Here is a 27,258-nt window from a genome sequence, read left to right as displayed (position 1 = left end):
AACAATCCATAGAGGTCTCTATTAAAGCCATTTATTTTGTAGATTGAAAAACCCTGAAGCTTAGAGCTATTAAGGGATTTGTCCAAGGCATGCAACTATATCAGCTGAGATCCAACATAGCTATTTTTGTGTGGATGGAAGCAATGCTTTTACGCCCTCTGTCGGGTTACTCACCTGCACTTCGGATGGCATGAAGCAGAGCAGGATACAACCAACCAGCCCATATTTAGTGTTGCTTGTGAGCCTGGAAGGCAGTGATGCGAGTGTGTCTAAATTCAACACCCAAATCTGTTGAAACAGAGAGGAGAATGAAGATGTTTTCTGCTGTTTCCTAGATGTAAATTCTTTTTTGGGGGGTAGAGGGGCTTTGTGACAGAGTCTCACTCTGTATTCAGGCTATCCTGAAACTCACTGTGTAGCCAGGACAACCTCAGACTTGGTGATCTTCCAGCCTCAGCCTCTGGAGTACTAAAATTGTGGGTGTGAGCTATCAGGACCAGTTGTAGACACATGTTTTGGATTCCTTTGATTTTGAAATGACATTGTATACAAAAATTTAAACTTCTGAATACTCACTGAATAGTTTATTCCTGGGACTTTCTCTGAATTTTTAAAGTGGGTAGAGAAGAAGAATACACTCCCTGAGGAGCAGGGCACTTATGGATAAGAATTTGACACTCATCAGATTTCTTTCTCATTTGAATTACATTATGGATAATGCTGTTAACATTTGGACACCTACTAAGCAGGGGTGTGTGTGTGTGTGTGTGTGTGTGTGTGTGTGTGTGTGAGAGAGAGAGAGAGAGAGAGAGAGAGAGAGAATGAATGAATGAGTGGATGAATGAATGAATGAATGAATGAATGAATGAATAGAGAAGAATATAATACTGCCTGGCATCTGGGCTTGTGGAAAGTTGGAGGTGCAGCAGTCTGGAAAACCTGTTACCAGCAGAGTGAATTCCATGGGGTTCACCCTGACGCTTCTGGAATGTGGCTGGGTGTCAGAAGCCCATGCTTGGGGACGCTTCTCACTGTAGGCAGTTCCTTTATTGTTTTGCATGAGACTCCTTTGTTTGCTCCTCAGTCACACCTGGTTTAGCCTGATGATGGAAGAATGACAGCACATTGTTTTTCTACAGACGTGTTCCCAGACTTTCCTAACTTAGAGGCATGACTCCCACCTCCCCTCCTCTGAACTCGCCGACTCTTGGCACTCTTGTTGTCTCTCTGGCATGGAACCATGCAGCTTCTTTGCGGTTAGTTTATGTGCCAGCAAGACCGTAGGGAGAATACCCAAACAGCTGACTGCATCGTCATGTATTTCGGTTGGGAACAAAGTGAATGAATCGAAATGTGTGTGAACCACAAGTTAGCAATCCTAGTAAGTGCTGAGGATGTGTAGGTAATACAGTTTCCGTGGTGACTACTCATAGCTTGAAAGCAGCTATGCACAGTACACTTAGGAGCTGGTGTGGCTGTGTTCTCATAAAAACTGTTGCCAAAGGCAAGTGTGAAACAAACACAGTTAGCTAGAGCTCATTGGCCTGGGTATGTTTTAATGGACCTGTGTAGAGCTGACGTTTTTGGAGTTGGTTACAGTTATAATTGCTTTGTGACCCTACATACAGTATCCAGGAATTGGAAGTTCCTCTTACTAAAGGGATGGCTGAGGAGCGACGGATGGAGTTCAGCTCTGGAACTCTCACTTAGCTTAAGGGAGGCCCTGGTTTCTAGTGTCCCAGAAAGAAAAGCAGCAAAGATGACTTCGTGAACAATTCTCAGTTTCCAGGCTACTGCAGGTGACCCCGAGTCTGTTACTCTGGTTGGTGAATGAATAACCCACCTAGGAGAAGTTACTATTAAAATTTGAATTTCACTAGTAAAGTCTTATATCTCTACTGGAGCATGAGGCTGAATATTTTCAAATTGTTAATGAAAGGCTCCAAACTCCCTTTCTGTCTCACTTAAAGCTGAGGATGCCGGGCTGCTCACTTGCCCGCACTTTGTATGTGAACTTGTGATGGGCTTGCTACCCTTCACTGTCAACTTGACTAGACTTGGAGTCAGCCAGGACATACACCTCTGGGTGTGTTTTGGAGGAATTTCCAGGAAGGTTTACCTGAGGAAGGAAGACCCACCCTGAATGTGAGTGGTACTGTGTTCTGGGCTGGGGTCTTAGACTGAATGAAAAGGGGAACAGGAGGAAGCCAGCGTTAACTCTTGGCTTCTTTTTTTTTTTTTTTTTTTTTTTTTTTTTTGAGACAGGGTTTTCTGTGTAGCTTTGCGCCTTTCCTGGAGCTCACTTGGTAGCCCAGGCTGGCTCGAACTCACAGAGATCCGCTTGCCTCTGCCTCCCGAGTGCTGGGATTAAAGGCGTGCGCCACCAACGCCTTGCAACTCTTGGCTTCTTGACTGTGGACATAGTATGGTGTTTTGAGGGAGAAACATCCCCCACAGTCTCCAGCATTTAAATACTTGGTTCCCAGAGGTCCTGTTTGGGAGCTTTGGGAGGTGTGGTCTTGCTGGAGGAAGTATGTCACCGGGGGTGGGCTTTGAGAGTGGAAGACTGGAGTGTGCTTCCTGCTTGTGCGTCAAGGTGTGCGCCCTCAACCTCCTGTTCTGCCGCCATGCCTTCGCTCTGCTGTCAGTGACTTTACTTACCCTCTGGAGCTGTCAGCCAAATAAACTTTCTTCTCTAAGTAGGCTTGGTCCTGGTGTTTTATCACAGCATCGGAAAATTAACTACGGAAAGCAAACAAAACCAAAAGGGGAGGGGGGAGAGAAGTAACTCATGCACACAGTGTGGTGAGGGGCTTCATGCTTCCACAGGCATGCCTTCACTGCGATGGGCCATGTCTCCTCAGACCACGAGCCACCTAACTTTCCCTTCCTTGCTCCTGACATATTTTGCCACAGCAATACAAAAGTAACTAACTTAGGTAGTATGCTAACTCAGCTGTTAACAGCTGAATTATAAACCAGGAATGGTGGTGCACACCTGTAATTCCAGCACTTGGGAGGTGGAGGCAGGAGGATAAGAAGTTCATACTCATAGTCAATTTGGGAGGCTAGCCTGGGCTACGTGAGACCCTTTCTCAAAAACCAAACCAACAACTGAAGCACAAATTGTATTAGCTCAGCTCTAAAGGTCACTTTAAAAAATTGCCCTCTGGGATGGGGAGATGGCTCACTGGATAAAATACTTGCTGTGCAAGCAAGCGGACCTAAGTTTGGATCCCCAGAACCCACATAAAGTCTGGGACAACATTATATGCCTGTAACTCCAGGGGTAAGGAGTGGAGTTCGGTGGGCCCTGCAGCTACTGGCCATCTACTGTAGCTGAAATAGCAGTTTCATGTTCACTGAAAGAGCCTGTCTCAAGGGCTGGAGAGATGGTCTCACCCTATTGCTCTAACTAGCCTAGAACTGACTATACATTAAGCTGGCCTTGAACTCACAGTGATCCATCTGCCTCTGCTCTCTGCTACTAGGATTGAAGGTCTTCTCCACCTCCTTTACCTGACAAAACATTGACTTTAAAGAGATGACACATTTAAATATACATCCTGTGAGCTTATTCTTTGTGATTGATTCATAAAATGTAAATGTCTTGATACCTTAGTAGAGTTATATAGTGATCACCAAAGTGTGCCGTGTGAGCAAGTCTTACGTGTACCAGTACATTGGAATAAGTCATCCATTGAAAATTCACCTCCAGATCTGTATCTCTGCCCCTTGTTTTATTTCCATTTGTACTGAGCATTCTTGTACTCATTATGTCTAAATGAACCCTATTGCCCTCTTACACAGATGCTGCACCACTGAGCCACAGTCCCAGCCCTTAGCCTCTCGCCTTCCTAGGCCACCTGTTGTTTCCTTTGTGTGGGGATGACAGATCACCCATCTAACTGCAGTTAAAACTCTGGACTTGGCTTTAGCTTAGGTTCAGTCCTTGCCCCCTTTGTTTTCATTTGGTTTGTTTTTTTCAGATAGGGTTTCTCTGTGTATCTCTGGTCGTCCTGGAACTCAGTCTGACCTTGAACTCAGAGATCCACCTGCCTCTGCCTCCCCAACGCTAGGATTTAAGTTGTGCACTACCACTGCCCGGCATGCCTTAAGATTCATGTTTTATTTATGTGTCTGTGTATACAGGTGTGTATGTAGGTACCTGCAGGAGTTACAGGCAGTTGTGAGCCACTGGCTGTGGGTGCTAGGAATTGAACTCCTGTCTTCTCTAAGAACAGCAAACACTCTCACCCACTCAGCAGGCTCCCCAGCTCCTCTTTCCGTTTCTCCAGACAGGATCTTGCTGTGTATCTCAGGTTATTAATATTAGAGGCAGACAGCACCATACATAGCTTCATCCTCTCTTTTTTGTATATTTTGTGGCACTTTTTTATAATAGTAGTTATGTAATTATTTATAGTTTTTGTGACTATTTGTAGTCCATGGAAGCAGGGTTTGAAACTGAATTGTTTTTTACCAACCTATCTATATGATAGGTGTTCATAAGTGTGTAGAGGCCTGAAGACTATTTTGGGGGAGCTGGTTCTCTCCTTTCACCTTGTTCTGAGGCACGGTCTCTCTTGTTTCTGCTGTGGCACTGTATATTCCATGCTCACTGCCCCACCAGCTTCTTGGGAATTCTGTCCAGGCCACTCATCTCCCTGTAGGAATGCTAGGATTACAGATACTCCTGTTACACCTCTGGGTTTTACATGGGTTCTGGGTATCGAACTTAGGTCATCAGTCTTATACAGCATGTGCTTGATAAAACATGTGCTATGTTAACTTGCTGGCCTTTCCAGAGAATTCTTGTAGAATTTAAGAAACGATCATTGTGTATCCAACACATTGGTGTGCGTGCACAGATACATATGCACACGCGCGCACTCGCTCAGCTCTCTGATCCTGTTCTCCTGTTCTTTCTGGATGGCTTTTCACTTTACTCAACAGATATGTCTCTGTCTTCCATGTTCATGGAAGGTCTTTGTGAATGTGAGCTTGTGCTCACAGTGGGCAGCAAAGCATTAACCAAGAGACTGCTGTTCCCACTGATGAGGACATGGAGGAAGTAAAGTGGAGAAAGGAGCCTGAGAATGCTGTTTTGTCAGAGAGGCCAGAGCAGCCTCTCTGAATAGAGATCTACAAGCTGGGAGTAATGCATTACAGCAGCAGAGGGGGGTGTATATAGGAGAAGGATTAATAAACTGGGGGGGGGGCAGAGGCAGGCACATGTGTGTTATTTGTGGAACCTGCAGGGAGCTGGCATGATGAGAATAGAATAACCAAAAAGAAAAGAGGAAGTACATGAAGTCAGCCAAGGTTCCTCTCTTCCCCACTCGGCCTAATTCTTTGCTGAAAACTATGACTCTTTAAATACCTTATGAGTGGCTAGGCGTAGCTTAGGGTATGTATCCAGCATGCCTCAGGTCCTAGCTTCAATCCCAGCACAAAACAAATGCACACCTTTATGAATAAATGAATGAAGTGTACCTCCGCCTTATTTTGGGTAAATCCCGTCTTCTTGTTTTTTTATTTAGTTTGTTTTTTAGACTAGCTTGTGAGTTTTCACACTGTCAAGGGGTAGCGGGCCATGCAGAAGCAGCAGGTGGCGGCTAGCGTCCAGGAGGATTTAGGACTGCTGGTTGAAATGGCTGTTGGATTATTCTAAGCAGCTCATAGCAATCCTCCTCTGCCCCTGCTGACTCAGGGGCAGGCGAAAGGCGCTTAGGGACGTCTGCTGCTGACTCTGCCAACACTGTCAGCGATGTGTTCAGTACTCAGGCTTCCCACTCGCCCTCTGGCTCTTCTCCCCCAGCTGCCCGCAGTCTCCTGCAGTAATCGGCCGTCTGGGGTCTGTGCTTTCTCTCTTCCGGGCATCCCACCCTGGGAATTTCCAGACACATCTGTTGGGCAGGGTCATGTCCATCTCTTCTCCAGGAGAGAGAAATAACCAAACCTTCCCGTTCTGTAGAGCCGCACTTTGTGTGTGTGTCTGTGAAGCAAGGTTTCAAACACCCTGGCTGGGCTCAAACTGTCTGTGTCACGGATGACCTTGAACTCAGGATCCTGCTACCATCTCTCGAGTGTTGTGATCATAGGTGTGTGTAGCCACTGGGGTCCTAGAGCACTCTGCATTTGTGTTTTATGTTGACTTGTGGTCACAGGATCACACACCTCTCTCCCTGCCAACCACGTGCTTCTGTTTGGAAGTGACCAGTGTTTTCTTTTTTCTTTTGCCCTGGGTGGTTGTATAAAGTTGAGTCTCATTTTCCCTCTGGTGTAGTTAATCACTTCCTCTTCTAGTGTCCCTTCAATAGAAGAGACCTTTAGACTGCTGCCATTAGAGCAGTGGCGTCAGCGTTGCTTGGAAGCCTGTTTGAAGTGTAGAATTTTAGGGCCGTCTCAACCCTCCCGAACTGGATTTAGTGATGCTCAGGTGCTGTGCACAGGCAGCCCTGACACTGTTCCTGCTCCCTTAACTGTAGATGTGTTTGTTTTTCTTCTCCTCTAGAGGGTGAGCTTCGGAAGCATCTGAACCTCCCTTACCTCCTGTTGTTCTTTGAATGTTTCACATGCTCAGAAATGCTTGCTGAATACCCCGCAGGGCTGAGCTGTTATGTTTGTGATGCTCTTTCAGTCAGCTTACCATCCAAGTACCTTCACTCATGCATGTACGTGGGCTAGCTGTGTGAGGGGCAGCATACTATGAATGAATCCACTTTAGAGTGATCAATTCTATGATTGTGGAGATGTAACCAGCAGCCTAGAGGAAACCGCAAGGGTGACACACTTACAATATGGAAGGTTTGTACCTGTTTCATGGGAAAGAAAGGTGTGTGATTGGCACATTGCAGGATCAGTAGATCTTAGATAAGATAGGAAGAGGCGTTCTGGAGTGAGGGAGAGAGAGGCTGCTCAAAGGCCCAGGCGTGGAAGTAACATCAGGTTGTTTCAGGTAAGTCAGTCTTAGTGGAGCATGGTGGAAGGGAGGTGAGTGCAGACTGGGAACTTGACCTTTCATGATGGGGACTCCAAACTGGTGAGAAACTATGTCATTGTCAATTGGCCCAGAGCTTCATCAGTAGTTCGGAATGTTCCTTCTTTCTTTTATTTTTTGTTTTTTGAGACAGAGTTTCTCTGTGTAGCTCTGACTATTTTGGAACTCAGTCTGTAGATCAGGCTGACCTCAAACTCAGAGGTCTACCTCAACTCTGCCTCCAACTGCTGGATTAAAGGTGTGTGCCACCATGACCCTCCCCCCATTGGTGGATTGTACTTTAAAACACTGCTAAAACCTCAGGCTGAACCTAGTGTGTTTGAAAACACTTGCCATCATTTTCCCAGCCCTGTGGGTGTCTGAGGGCTGGTGTCCTTTCTGCTTATGGCGAGCTGGACAGTGTTCCTCTGTCACCAGCATTTAAAGAGAAAGGACCTTCCCCTCTTCCTTGACAGTTTCTTACATACTCGCCTGTTGGAAGCCCATCTGAACAAAGTAGCTAGTGTAGCTCTTTTATTCCTCAGGACCGAATGCATTATAGTCTTGAAGTCAAGCTGCCCACAGCCTGGCCTTTACCATGCCAGCTGAAGTTTCAGATGATGATGGAGAGTGGCATTTTCTAAACTGTACCACCTTTACCTCCCACATCAATGAGACTCCACCAGTCTGGAGTCAGAGGTGGCCAGTTAATAAGATGATTTATTGACAATTCTATTGTCCTATCTCAGATGTAGGACCTTTTTAAGAAGTAAGGATTGGGGCTGGAGAGATGACTCAGAGGTTAAGAACACTGACTGCTCTTCCAGAGGTCCTGAGTTCAATTCCCAGCAACCACATGGTGGCTCACAGCCATCTGTAACGAGATCTGGTGCCCTCTTCTGGCCTGCAGACATACATGCTGTATACATAATAAATAAATAAATAAATCTTTTTTTTTTTAAAAAAAGTAAGGATTGATTAAGTACACTTAGACATGAACCATGTGTTCTGGGCTAGCTACAACCTTTCCTGTGTGGGAAGAATATTGAGCCTGGACAGAGGGGTAGTCAGTCGTAAGGGATAATACAACATGTGCTGGAGACCTGTACCAGTGCATCATGAAGGAGAGCACTGACTGTCTAGAACTCATGAGCAGCCTCAGAACATTTGAGCTGAGTCCAAAGCTGCACGATAATTCTCTAGGCAGAACACTGGGAGATAAAGATCCAGGTGGAGCAGACAGAGAAATTTCTAGCAGCTTAAAGGAGAGGAATAGAGGTAGAGAGAACTGAGTAAAACAGATGGGTAGGTTGGGTTTGTACCCAAAATGATGGTAATTGACTTGAACAGACACAATTATATATTGAGTGTACTCATCCAGAAACTTCTTTTAGATTGCCACATTGGCTCAGAGGGTGAGAAGCCTGGCCACCCAAGTTCAGTCACTGGGATCCCCTTGGTGGAGATGATCCCTGGGAGCTGGAGTTACAGGTGGTCGTGAGCCACCTAACATGAGTGCTGGGAACCAAACTGGTCTTCTGGAAGAGCAACAAATGCTCTTAACCATTAATCCATCTCTCCAGCTGCCCTTTCTTTTGCTTCATTCAGGCCTTACTATGTTGCTCAGGTTGGTCTTTACCTGTTGGCTCCAAGTAATTCTCCTGCCACATCCTCCTGTGTGTCTGGAACTGCCGGTGGTCACCACTACAGTCAGGTCCATATAGTCTTCATCTCTCATTTTAACAGTGTTATATGAGTCATAGCAAGCGTGGCACTTTAAGATTAGCTTTTTTTCTACATGGCATAATGCCTTAGAAACCCACCCAAGCTGATTGTGTTGACAGCTTTTCTTTCTTCATATGTACCATAGTTTGTTTAATCATTTATCTACTTAAGGATGTTTCATTTTTGATTATTACAAATAAAGCTGTGGACCTTACATAGTTGTCCCCCGCCCCTTCCTTTCCTTTCATGAATATCCAAGAGCACAATAGCTCTGTTATATGGTAACTGTGTAGAGGATATTGCCAACTTATTTTCCAAAGTGGCTGTACTTAAATTAGCATTGACATATATGTGTGATGAGTATTTTGATGTATCATTTTATGTGTCAGTAGACTATAGTACCCAGTTGTTTGGCCAAACACCGTTGCTGTGAGAATACTCTTAGTGTAATTAACATTTTAACCAATAGAGTATATGCAGCTGCTTACCTTTCAATAGTGTAGGTGGCCTCATCAGATCAATTTAAAGTTTTGTTTCTTAGATTTTTTGTTGTTGTTTTAAATTATTTGTGTATGTGTATACCTACACATCTGTGCAGTACTCAGAGAGACAGGAAGAGGTCCTCAGATCCCTAGAAACTGGGATACAGATAGTTGTGAATTCACCTGATCTGGGTACTGGGAACCAAACTCAGGTCCTTTGTAAGAGCAGCACATGCTCTTAACCACTGAACTACCTCTCCAACACCCGGGTTGAAGTTTTAAGAGCAAAACATGAGGCTTTCCAAAGAAGCTGTGCTGCCTCAAGATTGCAAGAGGACTGGAGATGTGGCTCAGCTGCGGAGTGCCTACTTAGTGTGTGCAAGTCCACAGGTCAGTCCCTAGCACACAAGAAGAAGAAGAAAGTGAGTTTGAGGCTTGGGCTAAATGATAGGAATGCTGCCTAACATGTTCCTGGGTTCAAGCCTCAGCACTGATGGGACAGGGGCAGGAATTACAAGGTAGAATTGTGCCTGAATGTCGTGCCTGCTTGCCTGCTATACATATTCAGACACAAGAAAAAGAAACACTAGTAGGGCTGAGAGACGGCTCAGGGGTCGAATGTGTACTTCTCTTGCAGAGCACCCAGTTCAGTCTCCAGCACCGTCACGAGGTGACTTACAAACACCTGTGACTCCAGCTCCAGGGAGGTATGATGCTTCTAGCCTTTGTGGGCATCTGTATTTATGTGCATGTGCGCGTGTGCGCACGCACGCACACACACGCACGCATGCGCAAACACACACACACACACACACACACACACACACAGTTAAAAAAAAAAAAACTGAAGGGGCTGGAGAGATGGCTCAGGAGTTAAGAGCACTCTGGCTGCTCTTCCAGAGGTCCTGAGTTTGATTCCTAGCAACCACATGATGGCTCACAGCCATCTATAATAGGATCTGATGCCCTCTTCTGGCATGCAGGAGGTATACATGCAGAGTACTCATACATAAAATACAAGTAAATAAATTTTTTTAAAAGACTGTGATAATATTGAACTAAGTATGGTGACACATGCCTATAATCCTAGCACTTGGGAGACTGAAGCAGGAGGATTACTGTGAGTTGAAGGTAGCCTGGGATACTTGGTGAGTAGAAGGGCCAGCTAGGGCTATAACAAGACCCTGTCTCAGAAAGCAAAGGCATGGTGGTGAAACCTCTAATCCTAGCACTTGGGAGGCTGAAGCAGGAGATTCAGAGTGGTTGGCCTCAGCAAGTTCAAGACCAGCGGGGGGCTACATGAGACTGTTAACAAAAAGGCACATGTCCTAGTATAAACGCTGCTATCTCAGGCCCAGCTTGTTTGCATCTACAAAGGAGCAAGCATCTTGTGTAGAATCGGTGTTGAATTCTACACTACAGATAATTTCTGCTGATTTAGCTAAGAAAGCCCATGAGCACCAGCAGGAACTCAGGAGTGGTGAGGTTAGAGTATTTGTTTGTTTTTAGCAAAGCACGTATAGATTTAAGGGAAAGTGAGGAAAAGTGCAGAGTGGAGAGGTCCTAAGGGAGGAATTCCCAGGGCTGGTGCGTGGGCAGGTCTTAAATAAGATTCACCACTTCCTTCTTTCTAGAGGATGTGTTCACTTCCTTCGTGGTATTTGTTCCCTGTCACTCTAGAGCAAACATTTTCTATCAAAGGGCAGATAGTAACTATTTTTGGATTGTAGGTTATTGGTCACTCACAGCTACTACTGAACTGTGCCAGTGTGCAGAGTGCCTGCTTAGTGTGTACAGGACCAGAGGTTCAATTCCCAGAGCCACACAGGAAAAGAAAGGAAGGTATGAGCACAATATGGACAATATATGAATGTGAAATTTGATCTTACCATTTTGACACCCAGTGTGTCAGGTTTTTAGTTGCTAGGACCAAACAACAGACAGAAGCAGTTTAAGGGAGACAGGTTTATTCTGTCATAGTCAGACCTGTATGGTCGGGAGAGTGCGGCAGAGCGCAGCCGCTCACCTCATGGTACACAGGAGGCGGAAACTAGAGGAGGAAGGGGCAGGCCAAGACACCATCCCTAGGAAGACACTTCCTCCAGCTAGTCCCCAGCTTAACTTCCAGAACCTCCCCAGGAGCCCCATCCGCCTAAGACTAAGCCTTCAGCACATGAGCTGTGGGTGATGCTTCATGTCCAGACCATAGCATCTGGAAATGTTAGTCTTCTTTTAGCTTTTACCTCTAGCCATTTAAAAGTGTAAAAACTGTTCTTTGCTCACAGGCCATTCTGAAGCAGGAGGCAGGGCAGATTTGACCCTCAAGATGTATTTATTGTTTTAAATGCTTTGCAGATGTTAACTAATTGAATTCTCTCAACAGCCTCCCCCCCCCCCCCCGTACTGTTTTCCTTATTTGCAAATGAATAATTAAGGCACTAGATTTGAACCTGGCAGTTTGCATTCAGAGTGTTTGTTCTCCCCACCCCACCCCACCCCACCCCACCCCAGCAGGGCCTTACTATGTAGCTCTTACTATTAGCCTGGAACTTGGTATGTAGACCAAGCCAGCCTTAAATCTGTTGATCCATCAACCTCGAGTGCTGGGATTAAAGGTTGTGCCCTTATGCCTAGCCAAAGTACCTGTTTTTTTTTTTTTTTGTTTTGTTTTGTTTTGTTTTGTTTTGTTTTTTCAAGACAGGGTTTCTCTGTGTAGCTCTAACTGTCCTGGAACTCACTCCATAGACCAGGCTGGCCTCGAACTCACAGAGATCCATCTGGCTCTGCCTCCCAGTGCTGGGATTAAATGCCTGTGTCATGTGCCAACACCACCCAGGCTCAAAGTACCTGTTCTTATCTACCATGATAGGCTGTTTTTCCTAAAGATCTTATATTTACCCTCTTTCTAGCTTAGTTTTGAAGTTTAATCTGTCCATGCAGCTTCTCATTTATGTGCTTATTCACTCTATGTGTGTGTGTGGTACTGGAGATTGAGCCTAGGACCTCAGCAAGCCCCTGTATCTCTGAGCTATGAGCCTAGTGTAGGTGGATTTTTCTGTCCCACCAGCCAGCTCCCAAATAAACAAATGGAGACTTCTTATTAATTATGGTGATTATTAGCTCGGCTAATAGCTTAGGCTTGTTTCTCACTAGCTCTTATAACTTAAATTAACTGATTTCTATTAATTTATCCTCTGTCCCATGGCTATATTACCTTCACTCTGCACTACCCATGCTGCTTCCTGAGTCCTGGCGTCTTCTTGCAACTCCGCCCTTCTTCTTCTTCTTCCCAGTGTTTTCTCTGCCCTGAAAATCCTGCCTAGCTATTGATCATTTAGTTTTGTTTTTTTTTTAATTAAACAAATCACAGTGAAATATCTTCACGTAGTATAAAGGGAATATTCCACAACATTTCCTTCTCTTTGTCTAAATAAAAAGGAAAGACCGGGCAGTGGTGGCACATGCCTTTAATCCCAGCACTTGGGAGGCAGAGCCAGGCGGATCTCTGTGAGTTCGAGGCCAACCTGGTCTACAGAGTTAGATCCAGGACAGGCACCAAAAACTACACAGAGAAACCCTGTCTCGAAAAAAAAAAAAAAAAAAAAAGGAAAGGTTTTAACTCTAACATAATAAAACTATAAACAGTAAGAACAATTACCAGGTAAGAATTACATTTACAATGTCTAGTCCATTTGTATTTGACATATTTGGAGAAAGTACTCCATTATTTATTCTATCTTGATGGGTTCAAAGCTCTGTTACCTAATTTACTTTCCATCATAACTAAGGAAAACTGCAAGTATAACTACCTAGTCTTCAACTCCATCAAAGATCCAAGAAGGATAAAATTTTACTTGAGTAAACAGGAAGTGCAGAGCAAGCAACTTCCAAAAAACTAAGAAACAACAGAGACATCTGGCTGCCTGGACAGTCACCTCAAGGTTCCTCTGTAATAAGATAAAAAGGTATGTAATAAGATAAAAAGGGTATCCACCTCCGGCCTACAGGCCTAGAATATCTGACATACTTTTCTCTGAAGCAGGTATTTTGAAGGACTGTCCTACCTTGTCTTGGCAAACTTGGCAGTCACTTTGTTTTGTGTCCTACTTGTCCATTTTGGACAACATACTGTCAGCAGTCAAGGCAAGGGCAGTTTCTTGCCCAAATAGCTTGCTTTTTCCACAAAGAAAGTAAACTCCATATGGAGGTTCTTTGATGCCCATCATCCTTTTTAGAAGTAGATTGATGCTGTCAGGAGCAGACATGTCTCATTATCAAGAAAAGTCTTATGCTATTAAAACATTTTAAATGCCATATTCTGTAGGTCTTTGTAGTGTTTGAGGATTACCTATCTATAACATATCTCTGTATGACCTTGAAAACATACCTAACATGACTACAAGTTTGTTATAGGTGACTAAGTACTAACCTACATTTTTTTATTATTCTAAATAATTTATAATAATAACTTTTAAGGACTAGAAATTTACATTGCATTGTTAAATGAGCTGCATAGGCACAATATCTTAAACAAGAGTAGAAACATTTGTGCAGTATATTCTAACAAAAATAACCTTAAATTTGTATCAATATAGAAAACTCCATACCAATGGAAAATATTTGAGACTAGTGGTTGTTTAAAAGTAGACTCAACAATCCACCTTTTTATCTCATCATTTCTATCCACCTTTTTATCTCATCATTTCTATGTTATATTCCCCCTTTTCCTTTTCAGAACAAGATCCTTGAATCTAATCTCCTTTGCTTGGTATCCTCCCTGACCCTGACCAGTAACAATTTGTAATCAACCCCTCTAAACAATGACAAACATCCATAACCCATCGAATGACCAAAAACCATCCACCCCATCTCTTGGGAATGTGGGCGTTGTGTTCTCTAAACTGTTTCCTGTTGTCTGGGGGCACTGGCATCTTTGGGGGACCCTGAGAAAAATTAGAATAATGGTTAAGTCCTGGCTAGAAGAGTCTGTGAGATTGGATCATCTCAACCAGTAGCCTTGAAGCTGTTCTGGATGCAGAATTCTGAGGAAACTGAAATAAAGGCATTCTGAGAGACTGGATCACCTGATCTTAGGGTTAGTGTTCAGAAAGCCACAAGAATGCTCCAAAGCAATAAACTAGATGCCTGCTTGCAAAACTATCTGATAGTAGGGACTGGAGAGATGGCATAGAAGTCAAGAACACTTGCTGCTCTTCTAGAGGACCCAAGCTCAGTTCCCAACTCCACCTACATTGGGCAGCTCACAACTGTTGGACCCCAAAATTTAGGGTCTCAAATGGGCGCCCCAAGAACCCAGACTCCAGTCCAGTTGATGCAATAGCAGGAAGATTTATTAAGCTTCTATATAGAAGGGCAAACTCTGCTCCTAAGAACAAGAGTCGCATCTTACTGCAGCCACATGGGGGTTTTTAAAGGAAAAACCCACAAAAGCCATGATTACAATTCCCATACAATTTCGTTTCACAAGATCATGGTCTGATCACAGAGTGATCACAGAGGGGGTACAGTTATGTCAACAGGTACATTTTTCCTGAAACCTCAAGGGGGTATCAGGGCAGGAGTGGAGTTTACACAAAGGTCACAGTGGTCCTTCCTGGAACACTTGCAACTATCCCGGTCACAGTTGAGCACATCTCTTAACAGAAATCTCTTTACATTGTTATATGGTTGCAGGGGAGATTGAACAATGGCTAAGTCAGGTTGCTCTTGGAACTAGATTTTTAGTTTCTCATTTCCTGGTGCTTGAAGTTTCTCTTTTCCTGAGGCTTGGGGGTGTAAGCCTGAAGGGCTAGGGTCTTTCAACAACCACCAGGGGGTCTCCTCCAATCAAATTTGGTCTCTTAATTTTGAAGGAATCCAGAGCATTTCATTGGAAACAAAAGCATAACTTCGCCGAGCGGTGGTGGCGCAAGCCTTTAATCCCAGCACTCGGGAGGCAGAGCCAGGCGGATCTCTGTGAGTTCAAGGCCGGCCTGGGCTACAAAGTGAGTTCCAGGAAAGGCACAAAGCTACACAGAGAAACCCTGTCTCGAAAACCCCAAAAAAAAAAACAAAAAAAAAAAAACATAACTTCTCCCCCAATGCAATACGTTTTCTGAATTCCATCTTAAAGTTAAGACATCCCTCAAGTATCTAGGCTGGTTTAATTCAGCAGTCCTTTTCAATCCCATGTCTCTTGGCAGCTGTCATTCGCTCATTAGCATTCAAAAAATTCAAAGTCTACAAAGCACCACACAGGAGCCAGACTCCCTGTATATTTTCCATCCTAACATGGCTTATTCTTTTTATATTACTTTACTCTCTTTCCTCCTCCTCCTCCTCCTCCTCCTCCTCCTCGAGACAGGGTTTCTCTGTGTAGTTTTGGAGCCTGTCCTGGATCTTGCTCTTTAGACTAGGCTAGCTTTGAACTCACAAAGATCCACCTGGCTCTGCCTCCCGAGTGCTGGCATTAAAGGCATGCACCACCACCACCTGGCACCTTACTCTTTCTTTAAAGACTTTATTTCTTTTTTTTTTTTAATTCACTTATTTTTACTTAATGTGCATTGGTGTTTTGCCATGGGTGTCAGGTCCCCCGAAACTGGAGTTACAGACAGTTGTGAGCTGCCATGAGGGTGCTGGGAATTGAACTCAGGATCTCTGGAAGAGCAGCCCGTGCTCTTAACCACTATGCCATCTCTCCAGCCCCCGACTTCAATTATTTCTAAACTATTTATTTTTTCCTGTGACTGTCCATACCCATTTTCTTTTCTTTCTTAAGCACCCTGTGCACACTGTAACCCGTTGAAAGGGTTTTTGGTCTGGATCTGTTTACTGTGCACACTGTAACTGTTGAAAGGGTTTTTGGTCTGGATCTGTTTACTGTGCACACTGTAACCGTTGAAAGGGTTTTTTGGTCTGGATCTGTTTACTGTGCACCTGTAGTGCTCTCTGACCATGTGTGCCAAACCTGAAATTGCTAGGCCACAGCTAGGCTCTCCACCTTGTGGCTCTGGCAGTTGGCTCCACCTGTTCTTTGGGTCCATGAGAGACTTAAGCCCATGTGCCTGGCCAAGAGCCGCGTTTAACCAAGAGCCGCGTTGAACTGCCTCAGCTCTAGGAAGTTGGTGCCTGCACCGGAGCAGCAGGCATTTCTGCGTAGTGTGCCAGCTGCTCAGGTGCTCTGCTGCACAGCAGCACCTCTCTTCTTTTGTTTTTAGAGACAGGGTTTCTCTGTATAACAGCCTTGGTTGTCTTGAAACTCGCTCTGTAGACCAGGTTGGCCTTGAACTCACAGAGATCCGCCTGCTCCTGCCTCCCACTTGTTGAGATTAAAGGTGTGCACCACCACTGCCCAGTGACAGCAGTGCCTCTTAAAGGAGCCATATCCATTTTGGGGGGTTTTTGTTTGTTCGTTTTGTTTTTCAAGACAGGGTTTCTCTGTGTAGCTTTGCGCCTTTCCTGGAACTCACTCTGTAGCCCAGGCTGGCCTCGGACTCACAGAGATCCACCTGCCTCTGCCTCCCTAGTGCTGGGATTAAAGGCATGTGCCACCACAGCCTGGCAGTTGTTTTTTTTTTTTTTTGTTTTGTTTTGTTTTTTGTTTTTTGTTTTTTTTCCCCAGCTTTCTCAGGCCCTATGTGGAAATTCAGGCCCTATGTTGGATGCAATATGTAACTGGCATTTTCTTTGGGCTGCCAACCAGCTCCCAAATAAAGACACTGAGATTTATTATTATTTATGACTGCTCAACCTTAGCTTAGGCTTGTCCCACTAGCTCTTTTAACTTAATTTAACCCGTTTCCATTTATCTATGTTTTCCCTTGGGGTTTTTTTACCTTTCTTTCATTCTGTATGTCCTACTTTGCTGCTTCCTTCATGTCTAGCTGTATAGCTGGCCCCTGGCATCTCCTTGACATCTTCGTCTCTCCCTCTGTCTCCCTCTGAAGAGCCTGGATTCCTCCTCTTCCTTGTTCTCCCTGCCTGGAAGTGGTGCCTACACCTCCTCCCTTGCTATTGGCTGTTCAGCTTTTTAATTAGACCAATCAAGTGCCTTAGGCAGGCAAGGTAAACATGCAACACATCTTTACATAGTTAAACTAATATTCCACACCATAAATACAATACATCTTTTAAAATTTTTTTTTTTTATTTTATGGCATTGGTGTTTTGCCTACATGTATGCCTGTGTGAGGGTGCTGGATCCCCTGGAACCAGAGCTACAGACAGTTGTGAGCTGCCATGTTGGTGCTGGGAATTGAACCAAGTCATCTGGAAGAGCAGCCAGTGCTCTTAACCTCTGAGCCATCTCTTCAGCCCCTTTAAAGAATTTTTTCTCCAGTGTGCATGTATGTGTGTATGTGTGTGGTGTGTGTGTGAGGATGCAGGTGTCCATGGAGGCCAGAGAGGACATTGAGTCCTCCTGACACTTGAGTTACAGACAGTTATGAGCCATCTGATGTGGGTGCTGGGAACCAGACTCTGTTCTTATGCAAGAGCAGTAAGCATTCTTAACCACTAAGCCATCTCTCCAGCCCCTGCAATACATCTTTACATAGTTAAACTAATATTCCACAACACCTCATTAAAATGTGGTATTTCCATTCTTCCACCATAACTGAGTATATTGTTTTTAAATACTCACAGGACTCTATGATAAGCCTTGTCTGTCATGCCTGGGACGTCTTCATTGTCACTGCAGTAAGCAGGGGAGTAAGCTGTGGAAAGGAAGATAGGCTTTTGTATTTATGTTCTCATATTTGTCCTTGTATTTTCTTTGGCCCACAGATCGGGGACCACAAATTCAGTGCTCACCGGATCGTCTTAGCAGCCTCCATTCCGTACTTCCATGCTATGTTTACTAATGACATGATGGAGTGCAAGCAGGATGAGATTGTAATGCAAGGAATGGATCCCAGGTACTAAACTCCCTACCATTGTGTTCCCTGGGGTCAGTTTCAACCTGAGCCTTGGACCACATGAAGGCCTACAGTGGAGCACAGTATGCAATAGGGCGACTCCATACACACTATGATAATTAGAAGATGGATGAGCTCCTCAGTCAGTGACCAAGGGAGGGTTAAAATGAAAGGAGGTTTGCTTGCTTGCCCAGGCCAAAGGTGAGCGTGTGTTTTGAGTGTTGGGACACAGTAAGATCAGGCAGGGTAGAAGGTCCAGAGATCAGAGAGATGGAGAGGCCAGCGCTCCATGGCTGGAATTTGGATTTCATTCTCCATGAGAACGGGAAGTCAAAAAATACAAAGTTAGAAATTTCTTTCTAAAATTTACCCCTAAACATCAATAATTTTTAAAAATTGTAATGGCAATAAGAAGATAATAGTTATGGTTCCTGCTAACAAAGGCAAGAAATTAGAATATGCTTTAGTGTTGAGTTATCATATAGCAATCACCCAAACAGTAAATATGAAGCCAGTGTAGCAGAACGAGAAAGGGCTTAATAAATCATTTTATTGCCAGGCAGTGGTGGCCCACACCTTTAATCCCAGCACTTGGGAGGCAGAGCCAGGTGGATCTCTGAGTTCAAGGCCAGCCTGGTCTACAGAGCGAGATCCAGGACAGGCTCCAAAGCTATACAGAGAAACCCTGTCTCAGAAAAACAAAAAACAAAACAAAAAAAATTTATAATTTGTCTAATTTTATGTAAATGGACAATTATTTAGGTATTGTTTTGTTGTTGTTTGTTTGTTTTGGGACAGGTATCACTGTGTAAAGCAGACTGGCCTGCCTCTGACTCCTAAGTGCTAGGATTAAAGTTGTATACCACCACACCTGGCTAGGATGAATCTTTGAAATAGTTATTCCATTTAAATATATTCTCAAAATGGATTTTGTTTGTTTGTTTTGCAATGTAGTCTCACTATAGATTAGGCTGGACTTTGAACTTGAGATTCTCCTGCCTCAAACTCACAAGTGCTAGAATTACAGGCATGTGATGCCACACTCACCTCAGCCCAATGGATTTTTTAAAAGATTTGTTTATTTGTGTATGTGTGTGACTATTTAAGTATAGGCACGTGAATGTGGGTGAGTGTGCCTATGATAGGCATCCATGGATGCCAGAAGAGGGTATCAGATTCCTACAAGCCAGAATTGCAGGCCTCTGTGGGACAGTGACTTGCTATATGGGTGCTGGGTTCCAAACTCAGGTCCTCTCAACCGGAGTTATCTCTCCAGCCTCTAAATGAATGTTTGAACAGGGCTCATCTGTTCTTCAGGTAGTGTCTTAGTCACTATGACCATGGCAACGCATATAAATGAAAGCATTTAATTGGGGCTGCTTATAGTTTCAGAGGTTTAGTCCATTATCATCATGGCGGGAAGCATGGCAGCACACAGGCAGACATGGTGGTAGAGAAGGAGCTGAGAGTTCCATATCTTTATCTACAGGCAGCAGAAAGAGAGAGACACTGGGCCTGGCTTGGGCTTTTGAAACCCCAAAGCCCCAGTGACACACTTCCTCCAACAAGGTCACACCTACTCCAACAAGGCCCACGTCTCCTTATCTCTCTCAAGTAGTGCCACTCCCTGATGACCAAGCACTCAAATACATGAGCCTGTGGGCCATTTTAACCACTACAGGTGGTCCTGTCAGTTCAGTTAGCACCAAGTGACCTGTGGCCAAGACTCATCTCTGAAGAGCTTCTCCTGCTTTTCCTCTTCCTTCTAGTGCCCTGGAGGCTCTCATCAACTTTGCTTACAATGGCAACCTTGCTATAGACCAGCAGAATGTGCAGTCGTTGCTGATGGGGGCAAGCTTCCTGCAGCTGCAGAGCATCAAAGACGCTTGTTGTACGTTCCTCCGAGAAAGGTGAGCAAAGCAGAGGGTGGGATCGTGCTCAGTTCTGGAACCCTCTGCCATGCTGCTGAGTCAGTAGCGTATCCGGAGTTTTCTGAGCAGTGAGTTGGGACTGTCACTCTCTAGAGATGGCATTCTTGGGATCAGTACTGTGCAGGGCCGTCTCTTTGGGCGTTTACATAGTCGTGCCTATACTCTTCGTCATGACGTAGACCCATCTGATCAGCTGTTAATTGGCTAATTTCCTCCTCTTTTTCTTTTTCTTAAATTTAAATTAAACAATTTTTTTTTGAGAATTTTTTGCATGAGTTCTATATTTACATATATTTGTTTTTGTTTTGTTTGTTTTGTTGTTTTCCAGGCAGGGTTTCTTTGTGTAGGCTTGGCTCTTCTGCAACTTGCTCTGTAGATCAGGCTGGCCTCAAACTCACAGAGCTACACCTGCCTCTGCCTCCTGAATGCTGGGATTAAAGTCATGAACTACCACTGCCTGTCTTATTTACATCATTGCCATTCCCACTGCAACTCCTCTTGTGCCCCCCACTCCCTTTCAAATCATGACTTTTTTCTTTGTGTGTGGAGGGTGGGGGGCTTAAGTATAGTCTGCTGAGTCCATTTAGTGTTGCTCATAATCTAGCTAATTTCTCACCAAACTATTTTATTAATTTACTTGGCCTGCCTTTGAACTGTTTCATAGCCATGTTTGCTTAGTATGGGGCATTTACCCACCAACCCCACAGCTCCCCAGTTTTCTTGAGTGTGAACAGCAGGAAATATTAGATAGAAAGATTTATATTGCAGAGAATATTGCGGAGATAAACAGATAGAAAATAAAGGATAGCCTCCAGAGATTCCAAGGGGTGGAGCAAAAGACCTCCTCCCCCAGCACAGCCAAGTGCAGATCATCTCAGATACCTGCACTCAGCCCGTGGTCCTAATCATCCTCTATGTGGACCTGCTGGGTAAAGCCTCGAGGACCCTGAAAATGGGCTCCCACAGCTTAGATACTTTACCAAGTAAAGTTTCTTGACCTTTTTGCACTGCAGCTCCTTCAGAACTCACCTATATGTCTGTTCTCTTCTGTCCACTGAGAGCAGTCACCATGTGGTCTTTTAGAATGATGGCCATGGACTATATATTCTCACTATTTCTGCCTCTTGGCAAAGGGTTTCGTAGGTTCTTCTGTGACCTTTAAGTGATCAGATAAGGCTCTTCCCTCTCCTTAGGGAACAGCACTGTCATAAACTAAAGGCCATTTAATCACTAGAGATTTGGAGATGAGAATTAGTGCTGAGCCATATGCAGGCCGAGAAAACCCAGAAGAGCACCTCTGTGTATATGTTGTTCTCCCAGCCCAGTGTCCATGCTCAGCCTGATGACCGACCAGCTCTGCCCTCAGGAACGTCATCCTCTCAGAGCTGACCTTCCCTCCCCCATTCCCACGCGACCAGTCCTACTCACTGAGCTGTCTGTGGCCCCTGCAGGCTGACCACATCCTACTTTTGTGGTGCCCATGGGCATTATTCCTCAGCACTGTCATGTGCATGCCTACACACAATCATGGTAGAGATGCCTCAAATGTAGAGGTGCGCATCAGCTACATGCAGGGTAAAGGGTCTCACCTTGAGGTCAATGGCTCTGTGTTTGGTGTTGCAGATGAAAACCTTGTCGTTGGTGACAGTGCAGCTCCAGATCCCTGCCTTGATGAGGGATGCACACCAGGATGGACATGAGAGAGAGAGAGAGAGAGAGAGAGAGAGAGAGAGAGAGAGAGAAAGAGAGAGAGAGAGAGAGAGAACGCTCACTTGATTGATCTCTTTGTTCTCATAGAATTTGGCTTTCAGATGGAGTGAGTGCTTCTAGTTGCCATTCTGACACTTTCATCAAAGGAGGACAGCTCCACCTAGGGGCTCTTGAGGTCATCACCCATTCACAATTCACACTATCATAAGGTGCTTAAGACCACTGAGCAGCTGGACATGGTGGCGCACACCTTTAATCCCAGCACTCAAGAGGCAGAGGCAGGCAGATCTATACAAGGCCAGCCTGGTCTACATGTTGAATTCCAGGCCAGGTCTACACAGTGAGACCCTATCTCAGACAAACAACAGCAACAATGATAAACAATTATTTCCTTTTCTTCTTGAGATAGGTCTTATCATGTGACCCAGGTTGGCCATAAACTCACGGCAGTCCTCCTGCCTCCACCTCCCAAGTGCTGGGATCATAGGTGTGTGTTCCTCACCTGGACAGAAGCAGTTTCTTTGTCTAGACTAGTGCAGTTTTCACTTGTCTAGGGACATCTGAGGAACAAGTAACGAAGCCTGATGTTTTGAGTCTGCCTTGAGTGTTTCTTCATTCGTTTCTGCAGAACCCGTTCTGAGAGCCAGGCCCCTGCTTCATTACTGCCTTCCTCCTCCGCCATGAGCCCCAGAGGCGTGGCCTACTCTCTGTTTTCTCTCCAGTAATTGCTGTTTCTGTTCTTCAGCCTGACTGTAGAATGTGTGAGGTTGTCAGGGCCCTTCTTCCGTGTACATCTGAGGACAAACGTGGGCTTCATTGTTTGAAGGTTTGGTTGCCAGGGCCTTAAGGAAAACCATTTTGGGCATGAAGGCACAGAGATAATGGCAGCATACTTCTGAGCTTACCTGGTCTACTGGCTCTACCTGTTGCCTCCCCAACACAGAGATTGCAGTTGACTTTTTTTTCCTGGTCTTGTTTTGTGTGTGTGTGGTGTGTGTGTGTGTGTGTGTGTGTGTGTGTGTTTTGTGGAAACAGGATTTCTTTGTGTAGCCCTGGTCATCCTTGACCAGGCTGGCTTCGAACCCAGAGATTTGCCTGCCTCTGCCTCCAAAGTGCTAGGATTAAAGGCCTGCACCACCACTGCCTGGTGGGCCTCCTGGTTTTTAGACGACCGCTGGAGTGAGTTTCTGCAACCCTTCTCTCAGAAGTAGATGGTTTGGGTGGATTTTTTCCCCCTTGAGGTACTAGGGAGTCAAACCCAAGGCCTTGTACATGGTGAGTGCTCTTCCACTGTGTTGATTTTATCTGAGTTGTTCTATTTACCAATAATGAGCCCGGAGTTAGATGTTGGGGTGAAAACCTGCTAGCTCAGAGACCAAGAAGCAACAAGCTGACCTTCCTTTTTGGCCAGAGACCTCGCAAGAAAGCATCTCTCCACCCATCCTGAACCAAAACATATTCTCTCTCTCTCTCTCTCTCTCTCTCTCTCTCTCTCTCTCTCTCTCTCTCTCTCTCTCTCTCTCTCTCGAGCTGAGGACCAAACCCAGGGTCTTGCGCTTGCTAGGCGCTCTACCACTGAGCTAAATCCCAACCCCCTGTGTGCATCTCTCTATCCATCTTCCTGGGTCCTCCATATTCTCTATGGCTAATTCTTGTCAACTAGTCGCTAGCTCCACCTCCTGATCAAAGGTTAATTTTATTAACATAATCTTGGAGTCTCACGGTGTGATCAGAGATCTCCTAATACCATTGAGCTTCGTCACCAGTCTTCAGCTAAACTGAAGATGAAATGCATCAGTGAAACAACTCAGTGACTGTCCTTCATATCCCTGGTGTCTGTCTTCAGGAGCGTGTTATACCAATACAGTTCCTTTTCTTTTCTTTCTTTCTTTTTTTTTTTTTTTTTTTTTTGGTTTTTGAGACAGGGTTTCTCTGTGTAGCTTTGCACCTTTCCTGGAACTCGCTTTGTAGACCAGGCTGGCCTCGAACTTACAGAGATCCGCCTGCTCTGCCTCACGAGTGCTGGGATTAAAGGCGTGCCCCACCACTGCCAGCCAATACAGTTTCTTTAGGACAAAATTGAGCTGTCGGTGAAGAAGATTGCTATGGGTGGGGCGTCTCTGTTTCCCTTTGGCTTTATTTCCCTCCCTGTCTTCATCCTTCTGAATGAACCCATTTGCTATGTGGCCATTGTCTCTTCCATTTCCACCTGCAGGTGACTTCTGTTTCCTCACAGGTTACTCTGTCATGCAGGTGTAGAAGTACAGTTCACTTGGGAAGGCATGATTGGTGCTCCGTATTAAATCAGGCTGATCACAGATACAGGAATCCTAGCCTGAGGAAAGCATGGAAAGGAATGCCATTAGGTGCATGGCTCATTCTGTCCCTATCTGTAGGCTCTACTCAGCTCCAGTGAGTGGGGTTGGGTTTTGGGCATGAATGCAGCACCTGCTGCAGGAGCCCAGGTTTATCCTCGTCACCTTACATTGGTAAAGTGCTTTAACATCTCACTTAACCACCGAAGTGCTCTAGAAAAAGCACTGAGATGTGCTGTATCCCGAGCCCCATGCTCACTGCCTCCCTGTCCTGTCTGCTGCTTCAGGTAGTGGTTTTGTTTCCCTGGCCTTGGAAAACGCGCTGAGGTGCCAGATGTGGTCACTCCTGCCTGTCATCAGAGCACTCAAGGCTGAAGCAAGGGGGTGGCCTCAAGTTCAAGGCCACTTCTTGGACTACATAGTGAATTCCAAGACAGCCAAGACTCTAGAGGGAGATAGGAAAGTAAAGTTTGGAAAATTTGGTCTCCCAGTGTCTGCTGCTGTCGCTAAGACTTCAGACCCACACTGAGTTTGCTCAAAAGTAAGAAAAACAAACATAATAGAAACCAAAACAGCGGCAGCTTCATACCAGGCACCAGGCTAGTATCTTGCCTGCATTCGTTTTGTTTATTGTGTGTGTGCACAGATGTAAGCCATGTGTGTGAGTACCCTCAGAGGTCAGAAGAAACCATCAAATCCCCTGAAACTGGAGTCACATGGTTGTAAGCTATCTGATAGGGTACATGGGTCCTCTAGAAGAGTAGCAAATGTCCTTAACTACTGACCCATCTCTCTAGCCCCCATTCTTTTTCTTCCTTCACTTTTTTTCATTGTTTAAGATTTTATTCATTATCCTTGATATACATAATAGCATGTTATGTATAGAGATGTTCATAATTCTGATTTATATAATTACCTAAAACAATTACAAACTAACTGCATAACAGTGTAGTAATAATAACAGTAGACATTAACATGCTGAATTAAATTTCAACTTTGTTTACTAATAAAAATATGAAAGGAAAGCCCCGGCATTTGTACTGTGATGTTCCGATAAACCTTAGTGCTATCAAAAAAAAAAAAAAAAAAAAAAAAAAAACCAAAAACGTGTGTGTGTGTGTGTGTGTGTGTGTGTGTGTGTGTGTGTGTGTGAAGGGACACCAGGAATTTACATGTTAGCTTTGCACAAGGACTGTGCAAATTTCTGTATGTTCCAATTTTGTTTATACATCTGCTGGAGCAAACACTATTTTTTTTTACCTTTTGTGTGTTTACGTGGGCACACACATGCTATGGCGTGCATATGGAGATCAGAGGACAGCTTATGGGAGTCGGTTTTCTCCTCTCATCATGTGGGTCCTAGAGGTTGAATTGAGGTTGTTGTCAGGCTTGGAAACAGGCTCCTTTATCTGCTGAGCTTGCTCACGGGCCTGAAAACACTATTTTTTTAAGTTTTGCTCGTTTTTTGTGTTTGTTGTTGTTATCTATCTTGAGAGGGGCATGCATGCTAAGGCAAATGAATGGAGGTCGGAGAACGGCTTCCAGGATGGGTTGGAGCCTCATGTCACCCTGTTAAGGCAGTCTCCCTCGTTTCTGCTACTTGTGCTGAGAGCTCCAGGCTAACTGGCCTGTGACCATCCATTTTCTTGCCTCCCCTCCAGTCTCACTGGGATATCCAGTGGAGATGACTACCTACAGCTTTTTGGTGGGTCCTGGGGACCAAACTCCTCAGGCGCAGGGCTTTATCCCCTGAGCCAGCTCCCCGGACATGTTGTGTTTCTCTGAGACAGGGTCTCACGTAGTCCAGGCTGATCTTAAATTCCTGATCTTCCTGCCTCCACTTCTCCAGTGCTGGGATGACAGATATGTACCACCATGCCTGGCTTTATTTGTTTGTTCATTTGTTTTTAGAGATTATGTGGCCTAGAGTGGCCTCAAACTTCTGAGCTCAAGTGATTCTCCTGCCTTACTGTCCCAATCACTGGGACTACAAGGCACGTACCACCACACTGGTTCACACATTCTCTCTTCATCGTAGCTGCAGCCCTACTCAGTGCATAGTTTGCATAGTTGTCATCATATCCCCCCCCCCCTTTCTCTCTCTAACAGCTCTGGCTGTCCTGGAATGTCATCATCTTTTCAATGTGAGATTTTTTTTTTTTTATTTAACAATACCATTCAGTTCTACATAACAGCCACAGATTCCCTTGTTCTCTCCCTTCCCACCCCCTCCCCTTCCCCCCAGCCCACTCCCATTCCCACCTCCTCCAGGGCAAAGCCTCCCCGAGGACTGAGATCAACCTGATAGACTCAATCCAGGCAGGTCCAGTCCCCTCCTCCCAGATTGAGCCAAGCGTCCCTGCATAAGTCCAGGTTTCAAACAGCCAACTCATGCAATGAGCCCAGGACCTGATACCACTGCCTAGATAACCTCCAAACAGATCAAGCCAATCAACTGTCTCACTTATTCATAGGGCCTGATCCAGCTGGGGGCCCCTCAGCCTTTGGTTCATAGTTCATGTGTTTCCATTCGTTTGGCTATTTTTTTTTCAATAATTGAGTAAAACCGAAATTTATTATAAGCCACAGTCGTCCTAGGGACCTCCATGCTATATATATATAGCCTCCATGGTTCTATGGATTGTGGTCTGATTGTTCTTTATTTTATATCTAGAATCTACTTATGAGTGAGTACATACCATGACTGTCTTTCTGGGATTGGGTTACCTCACTCAGGATGATTTTTTCTAGTTCCATCCATTTGCCTGCAAATTTCATGCTTTCATTGTTTTTCTCTGCTGAGTAGTACTCCATTGTGTATATGTACCACATTTTTTTTATCCATTCTTCCGTTGACGGGCATCTAGGTGGTTTCCAGGTTCTGGCTATTACAAATAGTGCTGCTATGAACATAGCTGAGCATGTATCTTTATGGTATGAATCAGCATTCCTTGGGTATATGCCCAAGAGTGGATGGCTGGGTCTTGAGGTAGTTCGATTCCTAATTTTCTGAGAAACCGCCATACTGATTTCCACAGTGGTTGTACAAGTTTACATTCCCACCAACAGTGGAGGAGTGTTCCCTTTGCTCCACATCCTCTCCAACATTGACTGTCATTGGTGTTTTTGATCGTAGCCATTCTGACAGGTGTAAGGTGGTATCTCAGAGTCGTTTTGATTTGCATTTCTCTGATG

General features: G+C 44.8%; 1 protein-coding gene across 1 annotated transcript in view; it reads left to right on the top strand.

The window, feature by feature from the left end:
• The window catches only part of Klhl18 (kelch like family member 18), a 57,952-nt gene that overhangs the window by 6,542 nt on the left and 24,152 nt on the right, over positions 1 to 27,258 (top strand). Inside the window, 2 exon segments of the mRNA XM_028886871.2 lie at positions 17,977 to 18,107; positions 19,877 to 20,017. Coding sequence (XP_028742704.1) covers positions 17,977 to 18,107; positions 19,877 to 20,017 — 272 coding nt within the window.

The sequence above is a fragment of the Peromyscus leucopus genome, chromosome 7 (genome assembly GCF_004664715.2).
Source record: "Peromyscus leucopus breed LL Stock chromosome 7, UCI_PerLeu_2.1, whole genome shotgun sequence".
NCBI classification, from domain to species: Eukaryota; Metazoa; Chordata; class Mammalia; order Rodentia; family Cricetidae; genus Peromyscus; species Peromyscus leucopus.
This window is presented reverse-complemented; position numbering and strand designations above follow the sequence as displayed.